The sequence below is a fragment of the Pan paniscus genome, chromosome 15, assembly GCF_029289425.2.
Source record: "Pan paniscus chromosome 15, NHGRI_mPanPan1-v2.0_pri, whole genome shotgun sequence".
Taxonomy (NCBI): domain Eukaryota; kingdom Metazoa; phylum Chordata; class Mammalia; order Primates; family Hominidae; genus Pan; species Pan paniscus.
The window spans coordinates 71,529,799-71,555,504 of record NC_073264.2 but is presented as its reverse complement, the minus strand read 5'-3'; the positions used below and the strand labels follow the sequence as shown (position 1 = coordinate 71,555,504).

Genomic DNA, 25,706 nt, shown 5'->3' with positions numbered 1-25,706 from the left:
AAAGAGGTACGTGGACGGACCTCTCTGAGTGGTTAAAACTGTGAAGACATTTGTATCCCATGTGAGTGCTCACCGAGTGACCTCGGCAGAGGAGGAAGAGGAGGATTTTAATAATCAAGTGGATAGGATGACCCATTCTGTGGACACCACTTGGCCTCTTTCCCCAGCCACTCTTGTCATTGCCCAATAAGCCCATGAACAAAGTGGCCATGGTGGCAGGGAAGGAGGTTATGCATGGGCTCAGCAATATGGACTTCCACTCACCAAGGCTGCTCTGGCTATGGCCACTGCTGAGTGCCCAATTTGCCACCAGCAGAGACCAACACTGAGCCCTTGATATGGCACCATTCCTCGGGGTGATCAGCCAGCTACCTGGTGGCAGGTTAATTATATTGGACCTCTTTCATCATGGAAAGAGCAGAGGTTTGTCCTCACTAGAATAGACACTTTCTCCAGATATGGGTTTGCCTATCCTGCATGCAATGCTTCTGCCAAGACTACCATCAGTGGATTCATGGAATGCCTTATCCACCATCATGGTATTCCACACAGCATTGCCTCTGACCAAGGCACTCACTTTATGGCTAAAGAAGTGGTGGCATAGTTTCATGCTTATGGAATTCACTGGTCTTACCATGTTCTCCATCATCCTGAAGCAGCTGGATTGACAGTAAAATGATCTTTTGAAGTCACAATTACAACACCTACTAGGTGACAGGACTTTGCAAGGTTGGGGCAAAGTTCTCCAGAAGGCCATGTATGCTCTGAATCAGCATCCAATATATGGTACTGTTTCTCCTATAGCCAGGATTCACTGGTCCAGGAATCAAGGGGTGGAAGTGGAAGTGGCACCACTCACCATCCATCATCCCTAGTGATCCACTAGCAAAATTTTTGCTTCCTGTTCCTATGACATTACGTTCTGCTGGCCTAGAGGTCTTAGTTCAAGAGGGAGGAATGCTGCCACGAGGAGACACAACAATTCCATTAAACTGGAAGTTAAGATTGCCACCTGGACACTTTGGGCTCCTCCTACCTTTAAGTCAACAGGCTAAGAAGAAAATTACTGTGTTAGCTGGCATGATTGACCTGGACTATCAAGATGAAATCAGTCTACTAACACACAATGAAGGGAAGGAAGAGTATGCATGGAATACAGGAGATCCATTAGGGCATCTCTTAGTATTACCACGCCCTGTGATTCAGGTCAATGGGAAACTACAACAGCCCAATCCAGGCAGGACTACAGATAGCCCAGACTCTTCAGGAATGAAGGCTTGGGTCATTCCACTAGGAAAAAAACACGACCTGCTGAGGTGCTTGCTGAAGGCAAAAGGAATACTGAATGGGTAGTAGTAGAAGGTAGTCATCAATACCAGTTACGACCATGTGATCAGCTATAGAAATGAGGACTGTAATCGTCATGAGTATTTCCTCCTTCTTTGTTAAAAACATGTTTGTGCATGTATACACTTGTACTAAGAAAACATCTTCAGTTTATTTCCTTTCTCCTTTATCTTGTGACATAAGATTTATTGACTTCATATCGGCATTTAAGTATTGTTAACTTTATGTAATAGTATTTGGGTTGGGGATTGGTGCGTTTCTGGTTGTACGAAGAATAGTTGTGTTATGTTGGGTGTAATTATGACCTTACTATTGTCTTTATTTGAAGATTATGTATGATCTCAGGAGTTGTATATGGGTTCAAGTTGACAAGGGGTGGTCTTATTGTTAATACCGAGTGTCAACTTGATTGGATTGAAGGATGCAAAGTATTAATCCTGGATGTGTCTGTGAGGGTGTTACCAAATAAGATTAACATATGACTCAGTGGGTTGGGAAAGGCACACCCATCCTTAATCTGGGTGGGCACAGTCTAATCAGTTGCCAGCATCGATAGAATATAAACAGGCAGGAAAATGTGAAAAGAGAGACTGGCCTAGCCTCCCGGGCCACACCTTTCTCCAGTGCTGGATGCTTCCTGCCCTTGAACACTAGCCAGACTAATACAAGAAAAGAGAAAAGAATCAATAAATAAACTAGAAAATCTAGACGAAATGGATAAATTCCTGGAATTTATCCCCTCCTAAGACTAAACCAGGAAGAAGTAGAATCCCTGAATAGATCAATAAAAAGTTCTGTAATTGAGGCAGTAATTAACAGCCTATCAAGCAAGAAAAGCCCAGGACCAGACGGATTCACAGCTGAATTTTACCAGAGGTACAAAGAGGAGCTGGTACCATTCCTTCTGAAACCATTCCAAACAATAGAAAAAGGGGAACTCCTCCCTAACTCATTTTATGAGGCCAGCATCAACCTGATACCAAAACGTGGCATAGATGCAACAAAAAAAGAAAATTTCAGTCCTGATGAACATCGATGCAAAAATCCTCAATAAAATACTGGCAAACAGAATCCAGAAGCACATCAAAAAGCTTATCCACCATGATCAAGTCAGCTTCATCCCTGGAATGCAAGGCTGGTTCAACATAGACAAATCAGTAAACGTAAATCCATCATATAAACAGAACCAGTGATGAAAACCACATGATTATCTCAATAAATGCAGAAAAGGCCTTTGATAACATTCAACACACCTTCAAAAACACTCAGTAAACTAGGCATTGATGGAACATATCTCAAAATAATAAGAGCTATTTATGACAAATCCATAGCCAATATCACACTGAAAGGGCAAAAGCTGGAAGCATTCCCTTTGAAAACTGGCACAAGACAAGGATGCCCTCATCACCACTCCTATTCAAGATATTATTGTATGTTCTGGCCAGGGCAATTAGGCAAAAGAAAGAAATAAAGGGTATTCAATAGGAAGAGAGGAAATCAAAGTGTCTCTGTTTGTAGATGACATGATTGTATATTTAGAAAACCCCATGGTCTTAGCCCAAAAACTCCTAAGCTGATAAGCAACTTCAGCAAAGTCTCAGGATACAAAATCTGTGTGCAAAAATCACAAGCATTCCTATATACCAATAATAGACAAACAGACAGAGCCAAATCATGAGTGAACTCCCATTCACAATTGCTACAAAGAAAATAAAATACCTGGGAATACAACTTACAAGGGACATGAAGGACCTCTTCAAGGAGAACTACAAACCACTGCTCAAGGAAATAAGAGAAGACACAAACAAATGGAAAAAAATTCTGTGCTCATGGATAGGAAGAATCAATATCATAAACATGGCCATGCTGCCCAAAGTAATTTATAGATTCAGTCTATTCCCATCAAGCTACCATTGACTTTCTTCACAGAAATAGAAAAAGCTACCTTAAATTTCATATGGAACGAAAAAAGAGCCCATATAGCCAAGAATCCTAAGCAAAAAAAAAAAAAAAAAAAAAAAAAAAAAAAAAAAGCTGGAGGCATCACGCTACCTGAGTTCAAACTATTCTACAAGGCTACAATAACCAAAACAGCATGGTACTGGTACAAAAACAGATATATAGACCAATGGAATACAACAGAGGCTTCAGAAATAATATTACACATCTACAACCATCTGATCTTAGACAAACCTGCCAGAAACAAGCAATGGGGAAGGATTCCCAATTTAATAAATGGTGCTGGGAAAACTGGCTAGCCATATGCAGAAAACTGAAACTGGACCCCTTCCTTACACTGTATACAAAAATTAACTCAAGATGGATTAAGGACTTAAACGTAAAACCTAAAACCAGAAAAACCCTAGAAGAAAACCTAGGCAGTACCATTCAGGACATAGACATGGCAAAGACTTCATGATTAAAACACCAAATAAATTGCAGCAAAAGGCAAAATTGAAAAATGGGATCTAATCAAACTAAAGAGCTTCTGCTCAGTGAAAGAAAATATCATCAGAGTGAACAAGCAACCTGAAGAATGGGAGAAAATTTCTGCAATCTATCCATCTGAAAAAGGCCTCATATCCAGAATCTACAAGGAACTTAAAGACATTTCTAAGAAAAAAATAACCCCATCAAAATGTGGGTGAAGGATATAAACAGACACTTCTCAGAAGAAGACATTTATGAGGCCAACAAACATGAAAAAAAGCTCATCATCACTGGTCATTAGAGAAATGAAAATCAAAACCACAAAAAAATCAATACCACCTCACACCAGTTAGAATGGTGATCATTAAAAAGTCAGGAAACAATAGATGCTGGAGAGGATGTGGAGAAATATGATTGCTTTTACACTGTTGGTAGGAGTATAAATTAGTTCAACCATTGTGGAAAACAGTGTGGCAATTCCTCAAGGATCTAGAAGCAGAAATACCATTTGACACAGCAATCCCATTACTGGGTATATATGCAAAGGATTATAAATCATTCTACTATAAAGACATGTGCACACATATGTTTACTGCAGCACTATTCACAATAGCAAAGACTTGAAATCAACCCAAATGCCCGTCAATGATAGACTGGATACAGAAAATGTGGCACATATACACCATGGAATACTATGCAGCCATAAGAAAGAATGAGTTCATATTCTTTGCAGGAACATGGATGAAGCTGGAAACCATCATCCTCAGCAAACTAGCACAAGAACAGAAAACCAAACAATGCATGTTCTAACTCATAAGTGGAAGTTTAACGATGAGAACACAGGGAGGGGAACATCACACACTGGGGCCTGTTGGGTGGTTGCGGGTAAGGGGAGGGAGGGCATTAGGACAAATACCTAATGCATGCTGGGCTTAAAATCTAGATGATGGGTTAATAGGAGCAGCAAACCACCATGGCACATGTATACCTATGTAAAAAACCTGCACATTCTGCACATATATCCCAGAACTGAAAGTAAAATAAAAATTAGAAAAATTAAAGAAAACTTTCAGGAAAAAAAATCAAAAAGTAACAGACGCTGGTAAGGTTGCAGAGAAAAGGTAACCCTTATACACTGTTGGTGGGAGTGTGAATTAGTTCAACTATTGTGGTAAACAGTATGGCGGTTCCTCAAAGAGCTAAAAGCAGAACCACCATTCAACTCAGCAGTCCCATTACTGAGTATATATCCAGAGGAATATAAAGCATTCTACCGTAAAGACACATGCACGTGAATGTTCATTGCAGCACTGTTCACAATAGCAAAGACATAGAATCAAGCTAAATGCCCATTAATGACAGACTGGATAAATAAAATGTGGCACATATACCCCATGGTATATTATGCGCCAGAAAAAAAGAATGAGATCATGTCTTTTGTGGGAACATGGAGCTGGAGGCTATCATCCTTTGCAAACCAACGCAGGAACAGAAAACCAAATACCATGTGTTTTCACTTATAAGTGGAAGCTAAATGATAAGAACTTATGAACACAAAGAAGGAAACAACAGACACTGTGGAATACTTGATGGGGGAGGCTGGGAGAGAGAGGAGCAGAAAAGATAACTATTGGGTCCTGGGCTTAATACCTGAGTGATGTAATAATATGTAAAACAAACCCCCGTGACACGTATATCTGTGTAACAAACGTACACATGTACCCCCAAACCTAAAATTAAAACTAAAAAAAAAAAAAAGAAACAAGATTCCAAATTCATATTCTGAGGCTGCCTAATCCTGATAATACAACTTCATAGTAAAGCATATGTTATGTGCTTTCATTTTAGCCTCTTCACCAGAGAAGTTAACATGCTGGATCAGATTAATACGGTCTTGGGTGGATAGGATGCAACCAATGAAATGAAAATGTGTTATTTTCTATTCCAAAAATAAAAGAGCCATCAGAAAAAAATCTGCACTCATATAGCGTGGACACAGATATTTATTTATAGGCTTGCCTCCAGGGCTATGTTATTTCACCTGCCTCTGGCATAATATAATCTGAGGAGATCTAGACTGTTTGAACATACAGAAAACCTTATATGGATTCACTTCATTGAGTATCATGCTGATGGGGCTGCATTGTTGGTTCACTGGAGGTCTTATTAAGAGATATGCATTCCAGGGGTAGGAAAGATTTGGGGACATGATACTTTATTAGAGTATTTAAGGGTATAGTGGTTAAAACCATGGTGGGATATACCCTCGAAGTAAAGGCAAATTGCTGCATTTTGCATTCCCTAGCACAAAGAAAAAGGTGGTGCCTGCTATATGCCTCCATGGGTTTTTGAAGCAAACATTTCACACCTATGAATACTACTCTGGCCCATATACTAGACAATAATGAAGTGATCATCTTTGAGTAGGGCCCAAAACAAGAAATGACCTTGCTGTGGGTCCAGGTTGTTATGTGAAGGAGTTAAGATATGCCACCCCAAAATATGCCAAATTGGCATATTGATTATTTCAAGCTGAAAGCACTTCAAAAACTGCATTTGCAGTAACAGCCATTTGACCTGCTGTTTTCCATATGTAGCAAACCATAAAATTTCCATATAGACCAGGAGGTCAAGACCAGCCTGGCCAACTTGGCAAAACCCCATCTCTACTAAAAATACAAGAATTCCTTTGGGAGGCCGAGGTGGGTGGATCACTTGAGGTCAGGAGTTTGAGACCAGCATGGCCAACATGGTGAAACCCCATCTCTACTAAAAATATAAAAATTATTTTTTATATTTTTATATATAAAACATACAATATAATATTTTATATAAAACATACATATAAATGTATATAAAAATACAATTAATATTTTATATGAAATATAAAAAATATACGGGCATGGTGGTGCATGTCTGTAATCCCAGCTACTTGGGAGGCTGAGGCAGGAGAACTGGAGAACTGCTTGAGCCTGGAAGGTAGAGGTTGCAGTAAGCCAGGATTGCACCACTGCACTCCAGCCTGGGTGACAGAGTAAGACTCTGTCTCAAAAAAAAAAAAAAATTTAGCCAGGTGTGGCAGCACATGCCTATCATCTCAGCTACTCAGGAGGCAGAGGCATGAGAATTGCTTGAGCCTGGGAGGTGGAGGTTGCAGTGAGCTGAGATCACACCACTGCACTCCAGCCTGAGTAACAGAGTGAGACTCTGTCGAAAAGAGAAAAAAAAAAGTTCCATAGATGTTGGGAACAGGCCCCCAAATCGCCATAAACTGGCCCCAAAACTGGCCATAAGTAAAATCTCTGCAACACTGTGACATGTTCTTGATGGCCATGACACCCACACTGAAGGTCATGGATTTACTGGAATGAGGGCAAGGAACACCTGGCCCACCCAGGGTGGAAAACCGCTTAAAGGTGTTCCTAAACCACAAACAACAGCATGAGCGATCTGTGCCTTAAGGACATGTTCCTGCTGCAGATAACTAGCCAGAGCCCATCCCTTTGTTTTGGCCCATCCCTTTGTTTCCCATAAGGAATACTTTTAGTTAATCTATAATATATAGAAATAATGCTTATCACTGGCTTGCTGTCAATAAATATGTGGGTCAAACTCTGCTTGGGGCTCTCAGCTCTGAAGGCTGTGAATCCCCTGATTTCCCACTCCACATGCTGTATTTGTGTGTGTGTCTTTAATTCCTCCAGCACCACTTGGTTAGGGTCTCCACGACTGAGCTGGTCTCAGCACATAGAGGAAGATGGTTTTCCTGTACTAGGACAAGACAATAACCCTATTACCAGAGACTGGAAATGGTGCTGCAATGGACCTGTACAAATAAACTTAATAACCCTTACCTTCTACTAGGTTTACCCCTCCCCAGTATATCTCCTAGTGACCTTCCTGGAATTACTGCCCTTAGCCTAGATCCTTTTGTCCTGTTATTTCTTCATAGATGTATTGTTCTTCGTCTAAAAAAATATAAAAGCTTTCTGCTTTGGCCATTTCTTCAGATCTTCACTCTCTTGTGAGGATCCCCCTGTACATGTAAAAAGTAATAAAACTTGTATCCTTTTCTCCTCTTAATCTGTCTTGCATCAATATCATTCCTAGACCCAGTCAGAGATGGGTGGAGGTGATCCGTAACATTCCCTACAAATTTTGGTGCCCAATGTGGGGCATCCTTCACTGGCTGGAACACTGCTTGCTCGAAACTGCTGCACCTGAAATCCTGGCCCTCTGACAAAAGGCCAGCAAAGGTAAGAATTCTTAATACTGTCAGTCTGCTGGATCTCTGCCTGTGGAGAATGGTCAAGGTGAGAGTGGTAAGACTCTTTTCTTCCTCTTTCCCTCTCTAAATTTAGACTGGCAGGAGAAAATATTTATGTGAACTAGTTTTGGGGGCAAAGTGACTTTGGTGTTTGTGAGTAGTCTTGTTTTCTATTTGATCTTTCCCCCCCAGAGTTAATCTTTGCTTTCCTTTTGTCTTTTGGGGTAGTTTGTTATAAGGGGGAAAATCATATGAAGATTCTCATTTCATCTTGTTTTATGTCTTGAGAGCTTGGCTTTGTAACCAAGTGAGAAGTTCTCTCTCTCTGGTCTCTGCCACTTGGGGAACATGATTGTCAAGTCATGTCTGGCAGCCAGCCAAAAGGCTGGGAACTTGAGATGCAAAGTGACAAGCAGGACTCTCCTCGTCTGACTGTGCCAGCTCCCAGGGGTGTTTTCTCTTAAGAGGAAGCTCTAATTTATAAGCAGCTTTTGTCATCTCAACCTTTGTTGCTTAGTGCAACATGGAGGTCACACATAATGACCTCCATTGTATGTCCACATATATGTAATTGTATATGTATTACATATATGTACATTCTATACATATGTGTACATTGTATATGTATATGTATTACATATATGTGAACATACAATGTATTACATATGTGGACATATATTATGTATATGTATATGTGGGCATATACTTACATGTGTACACTGTATATGTGTATGTATATGTATATATATACACAAAATTGAGCACTATAATATACACATACATTGTATAGGTATGCATATACACATACATTGTATAGGTATGCATATACACAATGTAGCACACCATAAAAGTTCCATAGAGACTGGAGTTGTGTAATACATATACACAATGGAGTACTATTTTCCTTATCCATTCATCTGCTGATGGACACTAGGTTGCTTCCAAATCTTGGCTATTATGAATAGTGCTGCAATAAACACAGGATTGCCGACATCTCTGATATACTGATTTCATTTCCTTTGGCTAAACACCTACCAGTGGGATTAGTGGATTTTATGGTAACTGTACCTTCAGTTTGTTGAAGAACCTCCAAACTCTTCTCCACAGTGGTTGTACTAATTTACATTCCCACCAACAGTTACAAGGGTTCCCTTTCCTCCACATCCTCGCCAGGATTTGTTACTGCCTGTCTTTCGGATAAAAGCCATTTTAACTGGGGTAAAAAGATATCTTATTATAGTTTCCATTTGCTGATGATCGATGATGTTGAGCATCTTTTCATATACCTGTTTGCCATTAGTATGTCTTCTTTTGAGAAAGGTCTATTCAGATATTTTGTCCATTTTTTAAATTGAAATATTAGATTTTTTCACTATAAAGTTGTTTGAGCTCCTTACATATTCTGGTTATTAATACCTTGTCATATGAGTGGTTTGAAAATATTTTCTTCCATTCTGTGGGTTGTCTCTTCATTTTGTTGATAGTTTCCTTTGCTTTGCAGAAGGTTTTTAACTTGACATGATCCCATTTGTCCATTTTTGCTTTGATTGCCTGTGCTTTCGGGGTATGACTCAAGAAGTTTTTGCCCAGAGCAGTGTCCTGTAGAGTTTCCCCCAATATTTTCTTGTAGTAGTTTCATAGTTTGAGGTCCTAGATATGTCTTTAATCCATTTTAAAAATTTTTATGTATGTTGAGAGACAGGGGGTCTAGTTTCATTCTTCTGCATATGGACGTCCAGTTTTCCTAGCACCATTTATTGATGAGACTGTCTTTTCCCCAATGTATGTTCTTGGCACCTTTGTCAAAAAATTAGTCCATTGTAGATGTATGGGTTTATTTCTGGGTTTTCTCTTCTGTTCCACTGGTGTATGTGACTCATTTTGAGCGCATCAGCAATGTCAGTGAGAACAGCTGAGAGGAATTCAGGCAGTAGAACTAGTACACTATTGACTGCAGCAGGTGATGAGACAGCAAATGACAACTGCAGTGTGATCTTTAGCAAGTGACTGAGTTTAAGTTTCATCATCACTAAAATTCATTCATTCATTGAAGGCCTATTATAAGGCCAGACACGATGGCTTATACCCATAATCCCAACCCTTTGCAGGGGCTGAGGCAGGAGGATTGCCTGAGGCCAGGAGTTTTAGATCAGCCTGGGCAATACAGCAAGACCCTGTTGCTACAAAAAATAATTTAAAAAAAATAAACAAAAAGAAAGCCAAGTTTGTGTTGGCAACTCTTATAGGTACTGGAGATAAAGCAGTGAACAAGAAGCAGTGGGGCAGATGGCACAGCAAATGCAAAGATCTAAACTAAACCAAATGTATTTGTTTGAGAAACAGAAAAAAGTTCAGTGTAGATGTAATGAATGAGGGAAGGGGGTTGTGGTAGTAGATGAGCTAGAGAGCTTGACAAAAGCCAGATTATCTGGTCTTAGAGGCAATGTTAAGGATATCGATTTTTTTCTACATGAGATGGAAATGACTGAAATATTTAGATTGGGGCATGACATGATCTGATTTACATTTTTGTAAGATTGCTCCAGCTGAGGGAAGAATAGATGGGAGATATCGAGTGAGCAGCAGAAAAAACTTTCAGGAAGAACAGTAGAAGTAGAGGCAATACATACTGGTGGTTTGTAATAAGCTGGTAGTATCAGAGATGGTCAGATAGACTGTATTTCATACATAGCAACAACTATACTTTTGATGGGTTGAATGTAGAATGCAAGGGAAAGAATGGAATCAAAAGCTGTTCTTAAGATATTCATATGAACTGAGTAAACTGAGTTACTCAAGGAAGGGGAACAGCTAAGAGAGGTATCAGTTTAGGGGTATAAGGGTTAGAAATTCTCATTTTATCATAATTTAAGATGCCTGCTAGGCATCTAAATTTTGAGATGTTAGGTAGGCAACTGGGTTACACAAGACTGAAGCTCAGTGAAGAGACATGACAGCTGGCATATTAATGGCATTAGAGCCAGGGGTCTGAATTAGACTTCTTATAAAGATAGCATATATATACAGAAGAATAAAGAGTACCAATCAAAAAGGACAATAGAAGATAAAATAATTGTAAATGCCTTGTGGATATCTGCTGTCATCAATAGCTGGGGTCAGCAGTGCAACTTGCAGCAAGAACTTGAAAATTAAAGCAATAATACTGCTATCAGGTCTAAACTTTAAAATCAACATGTAATGGGCCAGAGCAGAGATATGCAATGCCAAAGGCTGTGACTTCACTGTAATCTGTGTTATGGGCTGTGTTGTATGCCTGCAAAATTCATCTGCTGAAGTACCTCAGAATGTAACCATATTTGGAGAAAAGGTCTTTAAAGAGGTAAGTAAGTTAAAATGTGGTCCTTAGGGTGGGCCCTAATCTAATATGAATGATGTCCTTATAAGAAGAGGAAATTTGGAAACAGACATGTGTGCACACAGAGGAAAGACCATGTGAAGACAGAGGTAGAAGATATGGCCATCTGCAAGCCAAGGAGAGAAGCCTCTGAGGAAACCAACTCTACCCGTACCCTGATCTTGGACTTCCAGACTCCACAGCTGTGAAAAAATACATTTTCGTTGTTCAAATTACACAATCTGTAGTATTAGTTACAGTAACATTAACAAACTAATATCGTCTGATTAAATGTAATAATAATACAACAAAGAAAAAAGTGTGTCAATCACAAAAGAGTTTTGTCACCTAAGGAAGCATAGAAAAAATAAAATATGCAGGAATTTGAAACTAAATAGGTAAGGGCAAAAAGTTGGAACAAATGCTATGTCAAAGGAGAGGTGGATAAGTCCCAAATACAAACATATTCATGAGTTGGTCATCAAAGAGGCTGATAGAATAAAATACTGAAGTAGGAGGGGACTGAAGCAGACAAGAGAGATTAAAAAGACAAAGTGAATATCTGACAGGAAATGTGCAAAAATAGAGCAAGGTGTGATTAAGGTGAGGCAAGGTTTCCACTAATTTTGTAAATGGTAGATTGAAGTTTCCACTACATTCTACATTTTTTACATAAGTCAAGGTCATAAGCAGAAAGGTTAGTTCAGACAGAAAGTGTCACTTCTTGTGTCAGAGACTGCCAGTGGCCTCCCAATATCCATTCTCCCATTTTCAGTTAATAATAATAACCTTGATTTTTATGGTTGGCACATTTCTATCCCTGAGATTACAAGAAGACTATGACATTTCCAGGAGGTCTTCTTTGCCCTTCCTTCATTACCTTCCTGGAATGTAGATATGATGGTTGAAGTTCCAAAATCCATCTTAAGCATCTTGGACCACGAAGTAAAGGCTACACTCCAGGGGTGAGCCACTGCACCCGGCCTGATTCCATAATTTTTCTCAATTGTTTCCTCTGAGTAGAATCTCATTTTCTCTGTCATTTGCTTTCCTACATATTAAAGCTCCCTCATTGTTTTTTTAAAAATTTATTTACTTTTATTATTTTTTAATAGAGATGGGGTCTTGCTCTGTTACCCAGGCTAGAGTGCAGTGCTTCAATCACACCTCACTGCAGCCTCAAACCCCTGAGCTCTAATGATCCTCCTGCCTCAGCCTCTAGAGTAACTGGGACTACAGGCATATCACCACGCCCAGCTAGCTTCCTTGTTCTTCCATTGTTACTGGAAAGGGGTCCTGATCCAGACCCCAACAGAGGGTTCTTGAACCTTGTGCAAGAAAGAATTTGGGGCAAGTCCATAGAGTAAAGTGAAAGCAAGTTTATGAAGAAAGTAAAGGAATAAAGAATGGCTGCTCCATAGGCAGAGCAGCCCCGAGGGCTGCTGGCTGGCTATTTTTATGGTTTTTTCTTGATTATATGCTAAACAAGGGGTGGATTATTCATGAGTTTTAGGGGAAATTGGTGGGCTATTCCTGGAACTGAGGGTTCCTCCCCTTTTCAGACCATATAGGGTAACTTCCTGATGTTGCCATGGCATTTGTAAACTGTCATGGCGCTGGCAGGAGTGTCTTTTAGCATGCTAATGCATTATAATTAGCATATGATGAGCAGTGACGATGACCAGAGGTCACTTTAATCGCCATGTTGGTTTTAGTGGGTTTTGGCTGGCTTGTTTACCACATTCTTTTATCAGCAAGGTCTTTGTGACCTGTACCTTGTGCTGACCTATCTCATCCTGTGACTAAGAATGCCTAACTTCCTGGGGATGCAGCCCAGTAGGTCTCAGCCTTATTTTACCCAGCGCCTATTCAAGATGGAGTCGCTCCAGTTCAAAAGCCTCTGACACCATTATTCCTATACTTCTATTAGGGAATAAAGGCAGTTTACATATCCTATCTCTCACTCTACTTATTACCAGCATTTCCTCAACTTGTTTAGGATACTTTTTTCTTTCACTGCCCTATGTATTTCTTTTGAAGCTGTGTGCTCAGATGAAAAGGACAATTTTCCCAGGTACTGAGAGATGATTCCCCCACCACTATCCCCACAGTGGTCTAAAAGAAACCTTGTGTTTTTTTCCTTACAAATCTCCTCACTGATGACTTCTTGATTTTTCCCCTATTTCTATTTGATCTTTTCTCTCTTGACATTCCAATGTCATTTATTTTATTTTATCTATTTATTTTTTGAGATGGAGTCTTGCTTCGTCACCCAGCGTAGAGTGCAGTGGCACGATCTCCACTCACTGCAACCTCCGCCTCCTGGGTTCAAGTGATTCTCCTGCCTCAGCCTCCCATGTAGCTGGGACTACAGGCCCGCGCCACCACGCCCAGCTAATTTTTTTGTATTTTTAGTAGAGATGGGATTTCACCATGTTGGCCAGGCTGCTTTGGAACTCCTGACCTCAAGTGATCCGCCCACCTTGGCCTCCCAAAGTGCTGGGATTACAGGTGTGAGCCACCCCGCCCAGCCCCCAATGTCATTTATTTATATTACACATTTTTTTCATTTATCATTCTCTGCCTTTTATAATGATCATTTTATTCACTCATCCAACCAACATATGAAGAGCTACTATCAATCCCATTTTAAGATGGGGAAACAGAGTTCAGAGATGTTGGATTCCTTGCTCAAAGACAGACAAGTTTAAGGGAATGGAATGGAAACTTGAGCCCAGGTTGTAAGTCATAATCTGTGTTATTTCCACTATCCCATCTTTTTTTTTGAGACAAAGTTTCGCTCTTGTTGCCCAGGCTGGAGTGCAGTGGTGCAATCTCGACTCACTGCAACCTCCGCCTCCCGGGTTCAAGCGATTCTTCTGCCTCAGCCCCCAGAGTAGCTGGGATTATAGGTACCTGCCACCACACCGAGCTAATTTTTTGTATATTTAGTGGAGACAGGGTTTCACCATGTTGACCAGGCTGGTCTTGAACTTCTGACCTCAGGTGATCCACCCGCCTCGGCCTCCCAAAGTGCTGGGATTACAGGCGTGAGTCACTGCGCTCAGCCTCCACTATTCCATCTTAACTTCTCTCGGAGTGAGCAAATAAGAGGTCTTCCTGCCGAATCTGCCCCTATCTCCTTCTGTTTGGTAAACATAGTAGCTGCTGCTTTGGTTTTTTACTCTAAATTTAAATGTCTTTACATTGGCCTTGCACTTTCTAGTCCTCTAAGATCCCCACCAATCCCTGTGGTCTAACTCCAGGTTGCTTCACAAGGTTGTCACCTTCCTGGCTCTTTAGGCTTTTGTGTTTTTGACCCCTGAAGTTTCATTCAAGTTCAGTTTGGAATGTCTCATTCCAAAAGTAAGGAAGACTGGCCTAAAGTTATACCTAAGCCGTGCGTTAACCTTATTGTAAGAGTTAAAACATTAAAAAGATTGAATTTTCCCAGTTGCCAAAAGAATGAGATATTCCCCCACCCCCCTTTCTTAAAACATTTTCTTGAGCAAATTGTAATTATAATCCGTGTGTAGTGTGTGTGTGTGTGTGTGTGTGTGTGTGTGTGTGTGTGTATCTTTTTAAAAGCTAAATAAGCCTCTTGTCAGATAAAACCCAGGAATTGTTTTCGTCAGGTCCCGGGAGCCAACTCCTTGAAATTTAAGTATCAAGGTAGACAGTGCCCCTATGTTCCAGGCTTGCGGGAGTTACCCGAAGCGCCTTGCTCCAAGCCTAAGTACCTGTTTGTCACAGAGATAACGTTTTATTTTTCCTCTGGATAAAGGCAATTAACCAACACAGGCGGCCACTCCAACGGTGAACTACCAAAAATTGAATACCAAACCATGTTAACTCGTCTTACATGAGAACATGCGTGTGCTTTGGCTACATAAAAGGTGAGATTTTTGTCTCTCTTTGCAATCTCATTAGTGGATTGCCTGTAACACCCATTCCAGTCTGGTTCCATGCTTACAGAATAATACAACTTTTTTTGCTTTTCTACATTTGTGGAGATTTTCTAGGATGGCAGGAGATTTTTTAAAAAATTTTTTTCTCGACAATATCAATTTATTTAGGTCCCTTACTTTTACTAGCAACCCCCTTCCCACTTGCTTCCAATGGCAAATTAGAATGGTAACTTGCCCCTTGCTCACCTCATGCTTGGCTTTGGGAACCGGTGAGAAACTGCAATCCATTGGCGGTAGGAACCACGATTCCCAGCATTCCCAGTGCTCCGAGTCCTTCGGGCTTCCTTTTCCGGGTCTCGAGGCTGCTGAAACCGAAACCGCTGTGCTGTGGGCGCAGCGCCGAGATTGATTCACCTTCACCTGTGCTGCACTCCAGCTGACCCAAGTAGGAAGCCAGACGAGCTGTAAAACATGAACGGAAGAGTGGATTATTTGGTCACTGAGGAAGAGATCAATCTTACCAGAGGGCCCTCAGGTATGTGCGGAACGGGTCATATCTGATAGTAGGGGATTAGAGGGTGTAATTGCAGACACCTCTGCTGCTGAGCCGGATTCACCTGGCCTCGGGGCGGGCAGGCCCCAACCTAGAGGTTTCGTGCAACGCTTTGGGGTGCTTAGAGAAAATATATTGAAATCCATCATTAGCCAGATACGGGTCTGAGGAATCCACCTCAAAATCCAGTCGGATGGCCACAAATATATATAGTCAAGAAGGGGTTCTTTGTGCAAATCGTGCTAGAAAAGCCTTTTTAAAAGCCTGCTTTTTTAGCCTGCGTATCGTGGACACCACATCCTTCTCTCCGTTGCCTGTTCTATCCCTCCCCCTATGAGGGACCGTTTAGTAAAATGGGAGCATAAACGGTGTGGACTCTGAATGCATAGGCGTTTTCCTGCAGCTAGGATCCCTCCCTCGCTCCTTTGATTTCTGGGAAATTCATTTACAATGTCAACTAGAATGTTAAAGCAGGAAGAGCCCTTAGAAATCTTTTATGACACAGGTTCCCAAACTTGGTTCCGCCACAAAATTACCCAGGGCTTTAAAAAAAAAAATAAAATAAAAAGTTAAATCTTATCTCCCATCTGCAGGGATTTGGATTCAATACAGATTTATTTTATTTATTTATTTATTTTTTATGAACGCCTCATGTGATTTTGAGCAGCCGAACTGCTATCCTCTTCCCCCACTGAGGCTCTTCATTAAACCGGGCTCTTGACATTACTACATTCTGCCTTCTTTCGACTTTGTTTACTTTCCTTTACAACTATTTAGTTGATCAATTAAGAGCTCTTTAGCTTTGGAATTACAGTATCTGGGTCTAAATCTTGTATCTAACCTCTTACTGATTCTTGATACTTATTGGCTAACTTAACTTATGTAAGCCTTAGTTTATCATCTCTAAAATGGGGATGGTTATAAATATACCTCATAGTGTTGTGAGAATGAAATGAGTTAATCCATGTAAAATGTTTACAACATTGCTTGACCTATGGTAAACAGTATGTGTTTCCTACTATTGTTACCGTTAATGGATAAATAGCTAAACTGACACAGTAAATCCTACTAATACTGTATTCCAAGAGTCTCTAATAAATCATCAAGTACTCTGAGCTCCATCTCTGAAATGTTCCTGAAATTCTTTCACTCCTGTTTCCCTTGCCACTACCTAGGACAGTCCATCACCTTTTCTCATCTGCAGTTCTGCAGTAGCTTAATCATCATGGATAGATTATTCTTTATAAAATATAACTTTCAGAATTATCCATACTTTGTGTCTTCTTTTCTTTTCTTTTTTATTTTTTGAGACAGGGTCTCACTCTGTTGCCCAGGCTAGCGTGCAGCGGCACGATCTCAGCCCACTGCAGCCTCTCCCTCTTAGGCTCAAGCAATCCTCCCACCTCAGCCTCCTGAGTAACCGATACCATGGGTGTGCACTGCCACGCCCGGCTAATTTTTTTGTATTTTTGGTAGAGACGATGTTTCATTACGTTGCCCAGGCTGGTCTCATTTAAACTCCTGAGTTTAAATGATCCACCCAACTCTGCCTCCCAAAGTGCTGGGATTACAGGTGTGAGCCACTGTGCCCTGCCTTCCTTTCTATTATTAAAAATTGGAAGTTGGTTTTACTTATTGGAATATAACTCATCACTAATACCATTCTTCATATTTTTTTTTTTTTTAGAGACGAGGTCTCACTTTGTTGCCCAGGCTGGTCTTGAACGCCTGAACTCAGGCAGTCCTCCTGCCTTGGCCTTCCAAAGTGCTGGGATTACAGTCATGAGCCACCATGCCTGGCCTATCACTAATCTTAATGGATTAGTGTCATGCTCCATATGTGCGCCTAAACTTTTGTCAAAGGCTCATTTGGTATGCCCAAGTTTCTTGGATTCATTTTTTTGCTATTGTATATAAATTTATCCTTCACTCACTGTTAATATTTATTGACTTTTGAGGCTAACGTAGAAAGTTACTTTTCAATCAAAGTCTGTTTTTTTGTACTTTTCATCCATTGATAACTTGTTCTCTTAGGACCAATTAAAACAATGCTAGTTCCTTTTCTGATTGCTGTGCAAGTATTTATTTAAAGGCTCTAGTTGTTCTGCTCCTGTTTTGCCTCTTTCTTCTTTATCCTAAATATCTTCAGTTATTTTACTACCTCTTGAGATGTTTGAGATTTGATTCTTGCCTTTTGTTTAAGAATTTAATGTACTTTGACATAGTCCTTTTGCTCTGGCATCCACAGTATTTTCAGATCTCCTGTCTAAAGCAGAGCAGGACCCTGATATTATCTCTTGTTCTAAACATGAAATCTTTTTAAAATTCAATATAATATCACTTCATCTTTTTTGGCATTTGCAGTCATAAATTTCCTAGTGTTAGTATTTTCCCAAAACATTGGCATTCGGACAAGCTTCAAGGACTAATTAAAGGGAATAATTATATCTAGCTAATATATTTCACCCAAAAATGGTTTGATTTCTGTATCACATATTTATTACAAATGAATGTATTTATTCACTCAGTGGCTTCCTAAATTTTCATAAGCATTTCCATGTATTATATAAGTCAGTGAACTTACTGGGAGAGTAAAGCCTCAAGTTTAGGAATGAACTTGGGTGAAAACAGTCATTTGAAATTTGGTTGGTTCAGTTAACAAAGAAAGGTTTCAAGTTCATGTTAATCACTTACCAGAACTGGTTTCCTAGTATGTGATACTCTTCTTCTCAGGGTCTAATTCAGCTTTTCTTCATGGTATCATCACGAAGATATATAGGGAGGAGACTGTGTCTCAAAATACCACTAGAAACAAAATACCACTAGAAACTAATCACCACTAGAAACTTCCACATAATTTTGATAGTCCCATAAGGATCTTTCTATCTATGGAAGAAATATGAAAATCCTCTAAGTATGCATTTCTTTTGTAGACAGCATTGCCCACTTTTTGTGTTTGTATAGCTGTGTACTCAGGAACCTGATGTTTAATCAGATCCGAGAACATGTGTACCATTGCCCCTTTGTGTTCTGTCAGGGACAAGAACTGTGGATATTTCCAGTGTTTGGGCCCATATTATAAGGCAGTCGAACCTGTTCCTGACTGATCTGCTTACTGCAAGGGAAGTAATGAAATCTTGGGGAAATTATGACAACAGAGTGAAGAGGCAAAAGAAGCTTGACATGTATTAGGTTGGTGCAAAAGTACAATTACTTTCTTTTGTTCTTTTTTTTGAGACGCGTCTCACTCTGTCACCAGGGTGGAGTGCAGTGGCACGATCTTGTCTCACTGCAACCTCTGCCTCCCAGGTTCAAGCAATTCACCTGCCTCAGCCTCCTGTGTAGCTGGGATTACAGGCATTTGCCACCATGCCCGGGTAATTTTTGTATTTTTAGTAGAGACAGGGTTTCACCACATTGACCAGGCTGGTCTTAAACTCCTGACCTCAAGTGATCCACCTGCCTTGGCCTCCCAAAGTTTTGGGATTACAGGCATGAGCAACCCCGCCCAGCCATAAGTACCACTACTTTCAATGGCAGAACTGCAATTACTTTTGCACCAACCTAATAGCATGGAATCTCTCCTGTTGTCTGCTTTCTCAACTGTAAGGAGGGACTTGGGCTAGATGACTTCAGAGGTCTCTTCCATCTCTAAGAGTTCATCATTCTTTGGCTCATTCCACATGTTATTTTATGATTCCTACCATTTGGAACTTCGTTTTGTTTTTATTTCCTGCCATTTTAGACTAATAGTATGAGCTGAAGAATTTCAAAGGCAGTGGCTACAATCTCAAATGTCTTCAAGGGTTGAACAGTTTACCTTTTATCTTTAGTGGAATGTTGTTTTTTTCTATAGGAGTCCAGCTTGATTATAGTGTCTAAGGCTCTCACTTTTTCTTTATCAAATTGAAAGTCTCTTAATGAGTCTCAAAACTCAGTTACTCTAAAAAGTGTGACAAGACTGTTTAATATGTTTTTTTGCACTGCAACAGGTAAGAGATTGGCCATAAAGACAACCTTACTGTACATTGAGTACTATGAGTAGGAATCTTGTTTTTAGGTCCGAGTCCTCAATGGGTTTCAGCAAGTTACTCCTGATATGCCATCTTTAAAGAGGGAAGAGAATATTTATTTTCTTACTTTCTTTAAAGGCCTTGGAAAAGATGATGGGTTGATGGCAGTGTTTTAATAATGAATACTAAAGGAGGTATTGTCTTTCTGGTAGTGTGCTAGTTACTATATATACATATATATACTGTATATATACTATACATACATATATACTGTATATATACTATACATACATATATACTGTATATATACTATACATACATATATACTGTATATATACTATACATACATATATATACTGTATATATACTATACATACATATATACTGTATATATACTATACATACATATATATACTGTATATATACTATACATACATATATATACTGTATATATACTATACATACATACATACTCATTTAATCTTCACAGCAACCCTGAGTAATAAATATTTAATCCACATTATTAGATTGGGAAATTGCCTTAGAGAGGTTAAGGACTTGCCCAGTTTCTAATGCCAGTAAATTTCAAAGGATTTTTAACCCAGGTGTGTTAATTCTGCTATACCATATACTACTTTCCACTGCAGTAGCCATGTTTAAGAAGTTGACTGCCAACCTTTCCCCTGACCTTTATTTTATTATATCATGCCTTATTCCCAGAAGCATTTGAGGCATCTTAAATGACTAATACAACCTACAGTGGAAAGTTTTTATTGCTTGCTCTTGATAGAGCTGAGGGCATATCAAGGTGAGTACCTAAAATCAAGATGCCCTATTAAGTTCTATCATTTAAGCCCTTGTAGACCTGTCATAGGCTTTGGGTTTCATGCTAACTGAAACTGTTGCTAGCAGTTTTCTGATCTATTCCTTTCTTCACATATCAAATAGATGTGAGACTAAATGCTATATCCTTGCCCTATTTTCTCTTGCTTACACAAAGTCTCGCCTTCATGGAGTTTACAATCCAATAGAGATATGATGTTCACATATGAAAAATTAAATCTCACTGCAAAGGTGCAGATAGTTAAGGAAAATGATGAGCAGGTAGTTAGTGGGAGGGCAAAGGAAGTGCGGAAAGGAGCATGGTAATCTGACCCTGTGTTGGGAAAGTTCAAGAATGCAGACACTGCTGAGAACCATTAAAATGGTCAATTAAAAGAAGGTGGAACTTGTGGGTCTTCTGGAATGGACAGGCTTTAGGCTAGGGCCAGAGTCAGGGATGAGTATGGCCTAAGCAATAATAGAGAGAAGAAAATAAGCAGAGCATATTCTGAGGTTAGTGAGTAAACCAGCCTGGACAGAAGGAAAGTTTCCTTTAGGAGATTCAAGAGAGAAGAGGTAGCTGAGTAGTAACCTGAGTAGGTGGAGATCAGATTATGGAGTCTTTAGTGTTAGTATGGAAACTTAATCTTTCTCTAAAGTTCTATCTGGATTCTTTCTACTTCCTAGCCATTGATTAGGACTCAGTTCAACAGTTAGCTCCTCCAGGAAGCAGGCTTTACCTAGGATAGATGTTCTCTTATTGTCTATATTATACATCATTTACAGATTGCCTGTAATGTATTCCCATGTATTGCCAAGCTAAGCACTATATCTTGTCCCCTTGTAAAAAGGAAGAGATGAAATGGTTATTATCCCCATTTCAGAAATGAGGACGCCTTGACTTCTGCATTATACAGCTCTTTAAGTGAAGATTTCGATCCAGGTCTGTGTGACTTAAAATTCCAAGCCCTGAATCACTATAAATAACTTTTTTCTTCTATATGCTTTCTCACTTATGTCTCCTCCTTCTACTTCACTTTGAGCTCTTCTGAGTCAAAGAACGTATATTTTATTTCTTATTTTCTTTCATTTAACTATTATTTTAGGTTCAGGAGTACATGTATAGGTTTGTTATATAGGTAAACAGTGTCATGTGGGTTTGTTCTACAGATTTTTTCGTCACCCAGGTATTAAGCCTAGTACCCATTAGTTATTTTTCCTGATTCTTTCCTCTCAATCTCCACCCTAAGTACGCCCCAGTGTCTGTTCTCCTCTATGTGTCTATGTGTTATTATTTAGCTCCCACTTATAAGTGAGAACATGTGGTATTTGGTTTTCTCTTCCTTTGTTAGTTTGCTAAGGATAATGGCCTCCAGCTGCATCCACGTTCCTGCGAAGGACATGATCTTGTTCTTTTTCATGGCTGCAAAGTATTCCATGGTGTATATGCACCACATTTTCTTTGTCCAGTCTACCATTGATGGGCATTTAGGTTGATTCGATGTCTTTGCTGTTATGGATAGTGCTGCAGTGAACACACGCATGCATGTGTCTTTAATGTTTTTTTAATGCTTTGTCTAGTGCATGACACATAGTGGTCAGTAAATGTTCATTAAATGACTGAGCAAACTGATAGATATCATAATAATATAATGGAATGTTTTTATATTTATTTATTTATGACATAGGGTCTTACTTTGTCACCGAGGCTGGAGTGCAGTGGCACGATCTTGGCTCACTGCAGCCTTGACCTCCTGAGTACAAGTGATCCTCTTGTCTCAGCCCCTCAAGTAGCTGGGACTACAGGTGTGTGTCACCACACCTGATTAATGTTTTTATTAGCCATATTTTTCATAGAGACGGGGTTTCACCATGTTGCCCAGGCTGGTCTCCAACTCCTGAGCTCAAGTTATTCACCCACCTCGGCCTCCTAAAGTGCTGGGATTACAGGCGTGAGCCACCACACCCAACGTACTTATTTATTTTTGAGACAGGGTCTTGCTCTGTCCCCCAGTCTGGAGTGCAGTGGCACTATGACCGTTCACTGCAGCCTCGACCTCTTGGGCTCAGGTGATCCTCCTGCCTCAGCTTCCTGAGTAGCTGGGACTACAGACATGCACCACCACACTTGACTAATTTTTTTTTTTTTAAATTATTTGTAGAGACGAGATCTCACTATGTTGCCCAGTCATGCCTTGGACTCCTGGGCTCAAGTGATCCTCCACCTCAGCCTCCCATAGTGCTGCGATTCCAGGCATGAGCCACTGTGCCTGCCATAATGGGATGTTTTAAATAAAGAGAAGCAGTAACATGATCTGTTTCAGCTTTCAAAAAGTGGTAAACATGGTTCTTCACTAAATACAATTTGAGAAAGAGAGAATGAGGATGGACACATTGTATTATGATGGATAGGAAACTGGCTAAGATATCAGAAACAAGGAGAAGGAGTAGATGGAACACCTCTTGGAGAGAGTCAGGTAAATGGAACAATTCTCTAAAGATTGCTTCAAGGATCAGTATTAAGATCTTTTCAAAACAATACTAAAGAAAAACTGTACAGTAAAATATCTAGGAATTACTTTGGGGAAATAGAAAGGCAAGCCGATAGATGTTCAACTGCAGAAACATTTTGCGAAGCCATGTGACTAGCCAGAAAAGTGGTCAATGATTACATGTGATAAGTACACAATTATTTATTGAGGGAAAAATAGCCAAACTATACTTAGATGATAGGGTCAGAACTGCTGGTTTCAGAAGACTGAAAAGTAAAGTAAAACTATTTTTTAAAATTTATTTAGCATTTATTATGTGCCTACACTATGATTAGGAATCATGGACACTAGAATAAAGAATAAGAAATGATCCCCATTTTTAAGAATTTTGCAGTTCAAGCCAGGCACTGTGGCTCTTGCCTGTAATCCGAGCACTTTGGGAGATCAAGGAGGAGGACTGCTTGAGGCCAGAAGTTCAAGACCAGCCTGGGCAACATAGCAAGACTCCCATCTCTGCCAACAAAACAAAACAAAACAAAGCAAAACAAAACAAAACATTAGCTGTGTTTGGTGGTGCATGCTTGTAGTCCTAGCTACTTGGGAGGCTGAAGTGGAAGAATTGCTTGAGCCCAGGAGTTCGAGGTTGTTGTAGTCCTAGCTACTTGGGAGGCTGAGGCAGGAGAATTGCTTGAACCTAGGAGGTGAAGGTGGCAGTGACCTGAGATCGTACCACTGCATTCCAGCCTGGGCGATACAGTGAGACCCAGTCTCAAAAAAGAAAAAGTGCCAGAATGCTTGAGTTCAAATCCTTACTCTATCACTCACTAACTGTGTGACCTTGTGCAAGTCACCTCACTTCTATCTGCCCCAGTTTCCTCAGCTATAATATGAGAGTATTATTAGAATCTACTTATAGAGTTGTGAGGATTCAATGATTTTTTTTTTTTTTTTGAGACGGAGTTTTGTTCTTGTTGCCCAGGCTGGAGTGCAGTGGCGCAGTCTCAGCACACTGCAACCTCTGCCTCCCGGGTTCAAGCGATTCTCCCGCCTCAGCCTCCCAAGTAGCTGGGATTACAGGCGCCCGCTACCACACCTGGCTAATTTTTCTGTATTTTTAGTAGAGATGGGGTTTCACCATGTTGGCCAGGCTGGTTTCTAACTCCTGATCTCAGGTGATCCACCCATCTCGGTCTCCCAAAGTGTTGGGATTACAGGTATAAGCCACCACGCCTGGCCGATTTTTGTTTTATAAATAATTTGTAGTGACGATTCTGTACTGTCTTAAGCACTTTACCACAAAACAACTCATTTAATTCATTGAAGTGCTTTAAGGATACTGCTATGTGGGGAGTAGACTTTATGGGGCAAGAGTTGAGTCATCTAGGAAGGGTAGGGTAAGCTGTGTCAGTAATTTCAGGGATATGGGGCTTCTATTTCTCTTCTTCCCTCCTTTTATGCCTTAGTTTATTAAAAAACCCTATTACTGCAATAGTCCTTCCCCCTCCTCCAAAAAAAAAAAAAAAAAAAAAAACCTGTTAGAAGCTCCCAGAAACATTTTTAACCTTGTGAGATTTCCCTAGAACTGGAAATGTTAGAAATTCCTGACCTAGGTGTAATTTTCAATTCCAATAATAGTCAATTGACACCAGTTGGGCTTTGTGTATGTACTAGGTACTATATTGGCACAGGAGGTACAAAAATGAATATAAGCTAATTACATTGTCTTCTAGGAATGAATATTGCAATAGGGTAATGAGACAATTAAACAAGTAATTTCATGTTTTCAGGCAAAGGGAAGAAGACATCCAAAGTCATGGAGATAAGCAGTAGCTGTGGGCGGGGATGATAGGGTGAAAAGCGATAGCAAATATTAAATTTTGTTTACTGTATAATGCAAAGTAGAGAATGTCCAAAGATGGCTAGAAAGGTAGATTATGGTGGTTTTGAGTTTAAACTTCATCTTCTATGTTTTTTTTTTTACTTTGATTTTATCTTGGGGATATACTTAGAATTTATTTAAAAATCATTTTATCATATTTGCATAGGAAATAGTAGAAAAAGTCTACTGTAAGGAGGATACTATAACAAATTTTTTTTTGCTTAATTAACACAAAATTGGTGCTTTGAGAAACTTTAGCCTTTTATTATTGACTAAGTTGGTGCAGAAGTAATTGTGGTTTTTGCCTTTTTTTTTTTTTTGAGACGGAGTCTCGCTCTGTTGCCCAGGCTGGAGTGCAGTGGCACAATCTCGGCTCACTGCAAGCTCCGCCTCCCGGGAGATCACGCCATTCTCCTGCCTCAGCCTCCCAAGTAGCTGGGACTACAGGCGCCTGCCACTATGCCTGGCTAATTTTTTGTATTTTTAGTAGAGACATGGTTTCACCATGTTAGCCAGGATGGTCGTGATCTCCTGACTTCGTGATCCACCTGCCTCGGCCTCCCAAAGTGCTAGGAGTACAGGTGTGAGCCACCGCACCTGGCCAGTTTTTGCCATTTTTTATAGCAAAAACTGCAATTAC

At 40.0% G+C, this 25,706-nt stretch overlaps 2 protein-coding genes across 2 annotated transcripts in view; one reads left to right on the top strand and one right to left on the bottom strand.

Annotated features, from left to right (window-relative positions):
- Window positions 1–15,792, bottom strand: part of ADAM21 (ADAM metallopeptidase domain 21) — a 41,757-nt gene extending 25,965 nt beyond the window's left edge. The window contains exon 1 of the mRNA XM_034937733.2: window positions 15,554–15,792. The gene's annotated coding sequence lies outside the window, so the exon portion shown is untranslated. The remainder of the gene's footprint in view (window positions 1–15,553) is intronic.
- Window positions 15,643–25,706, top strand: part of SYNJ2BP (synaptojanin 2 binding protein) — a 50,547-nt gene continuing 40,483 nt past the window's right edge. The window contains exon 1 of the mRNA XM_008977829.4: window positions 15,643–15,842. Coding sequence (XP_008976077.1) covers window positions 15,779–15,842 — 64 coding nt within the window. The 5' untranslated portion in view covers window positions 15,643–15,778. The remainder of the gene's footprint in view (window positions 15,843–25,706) is intronic.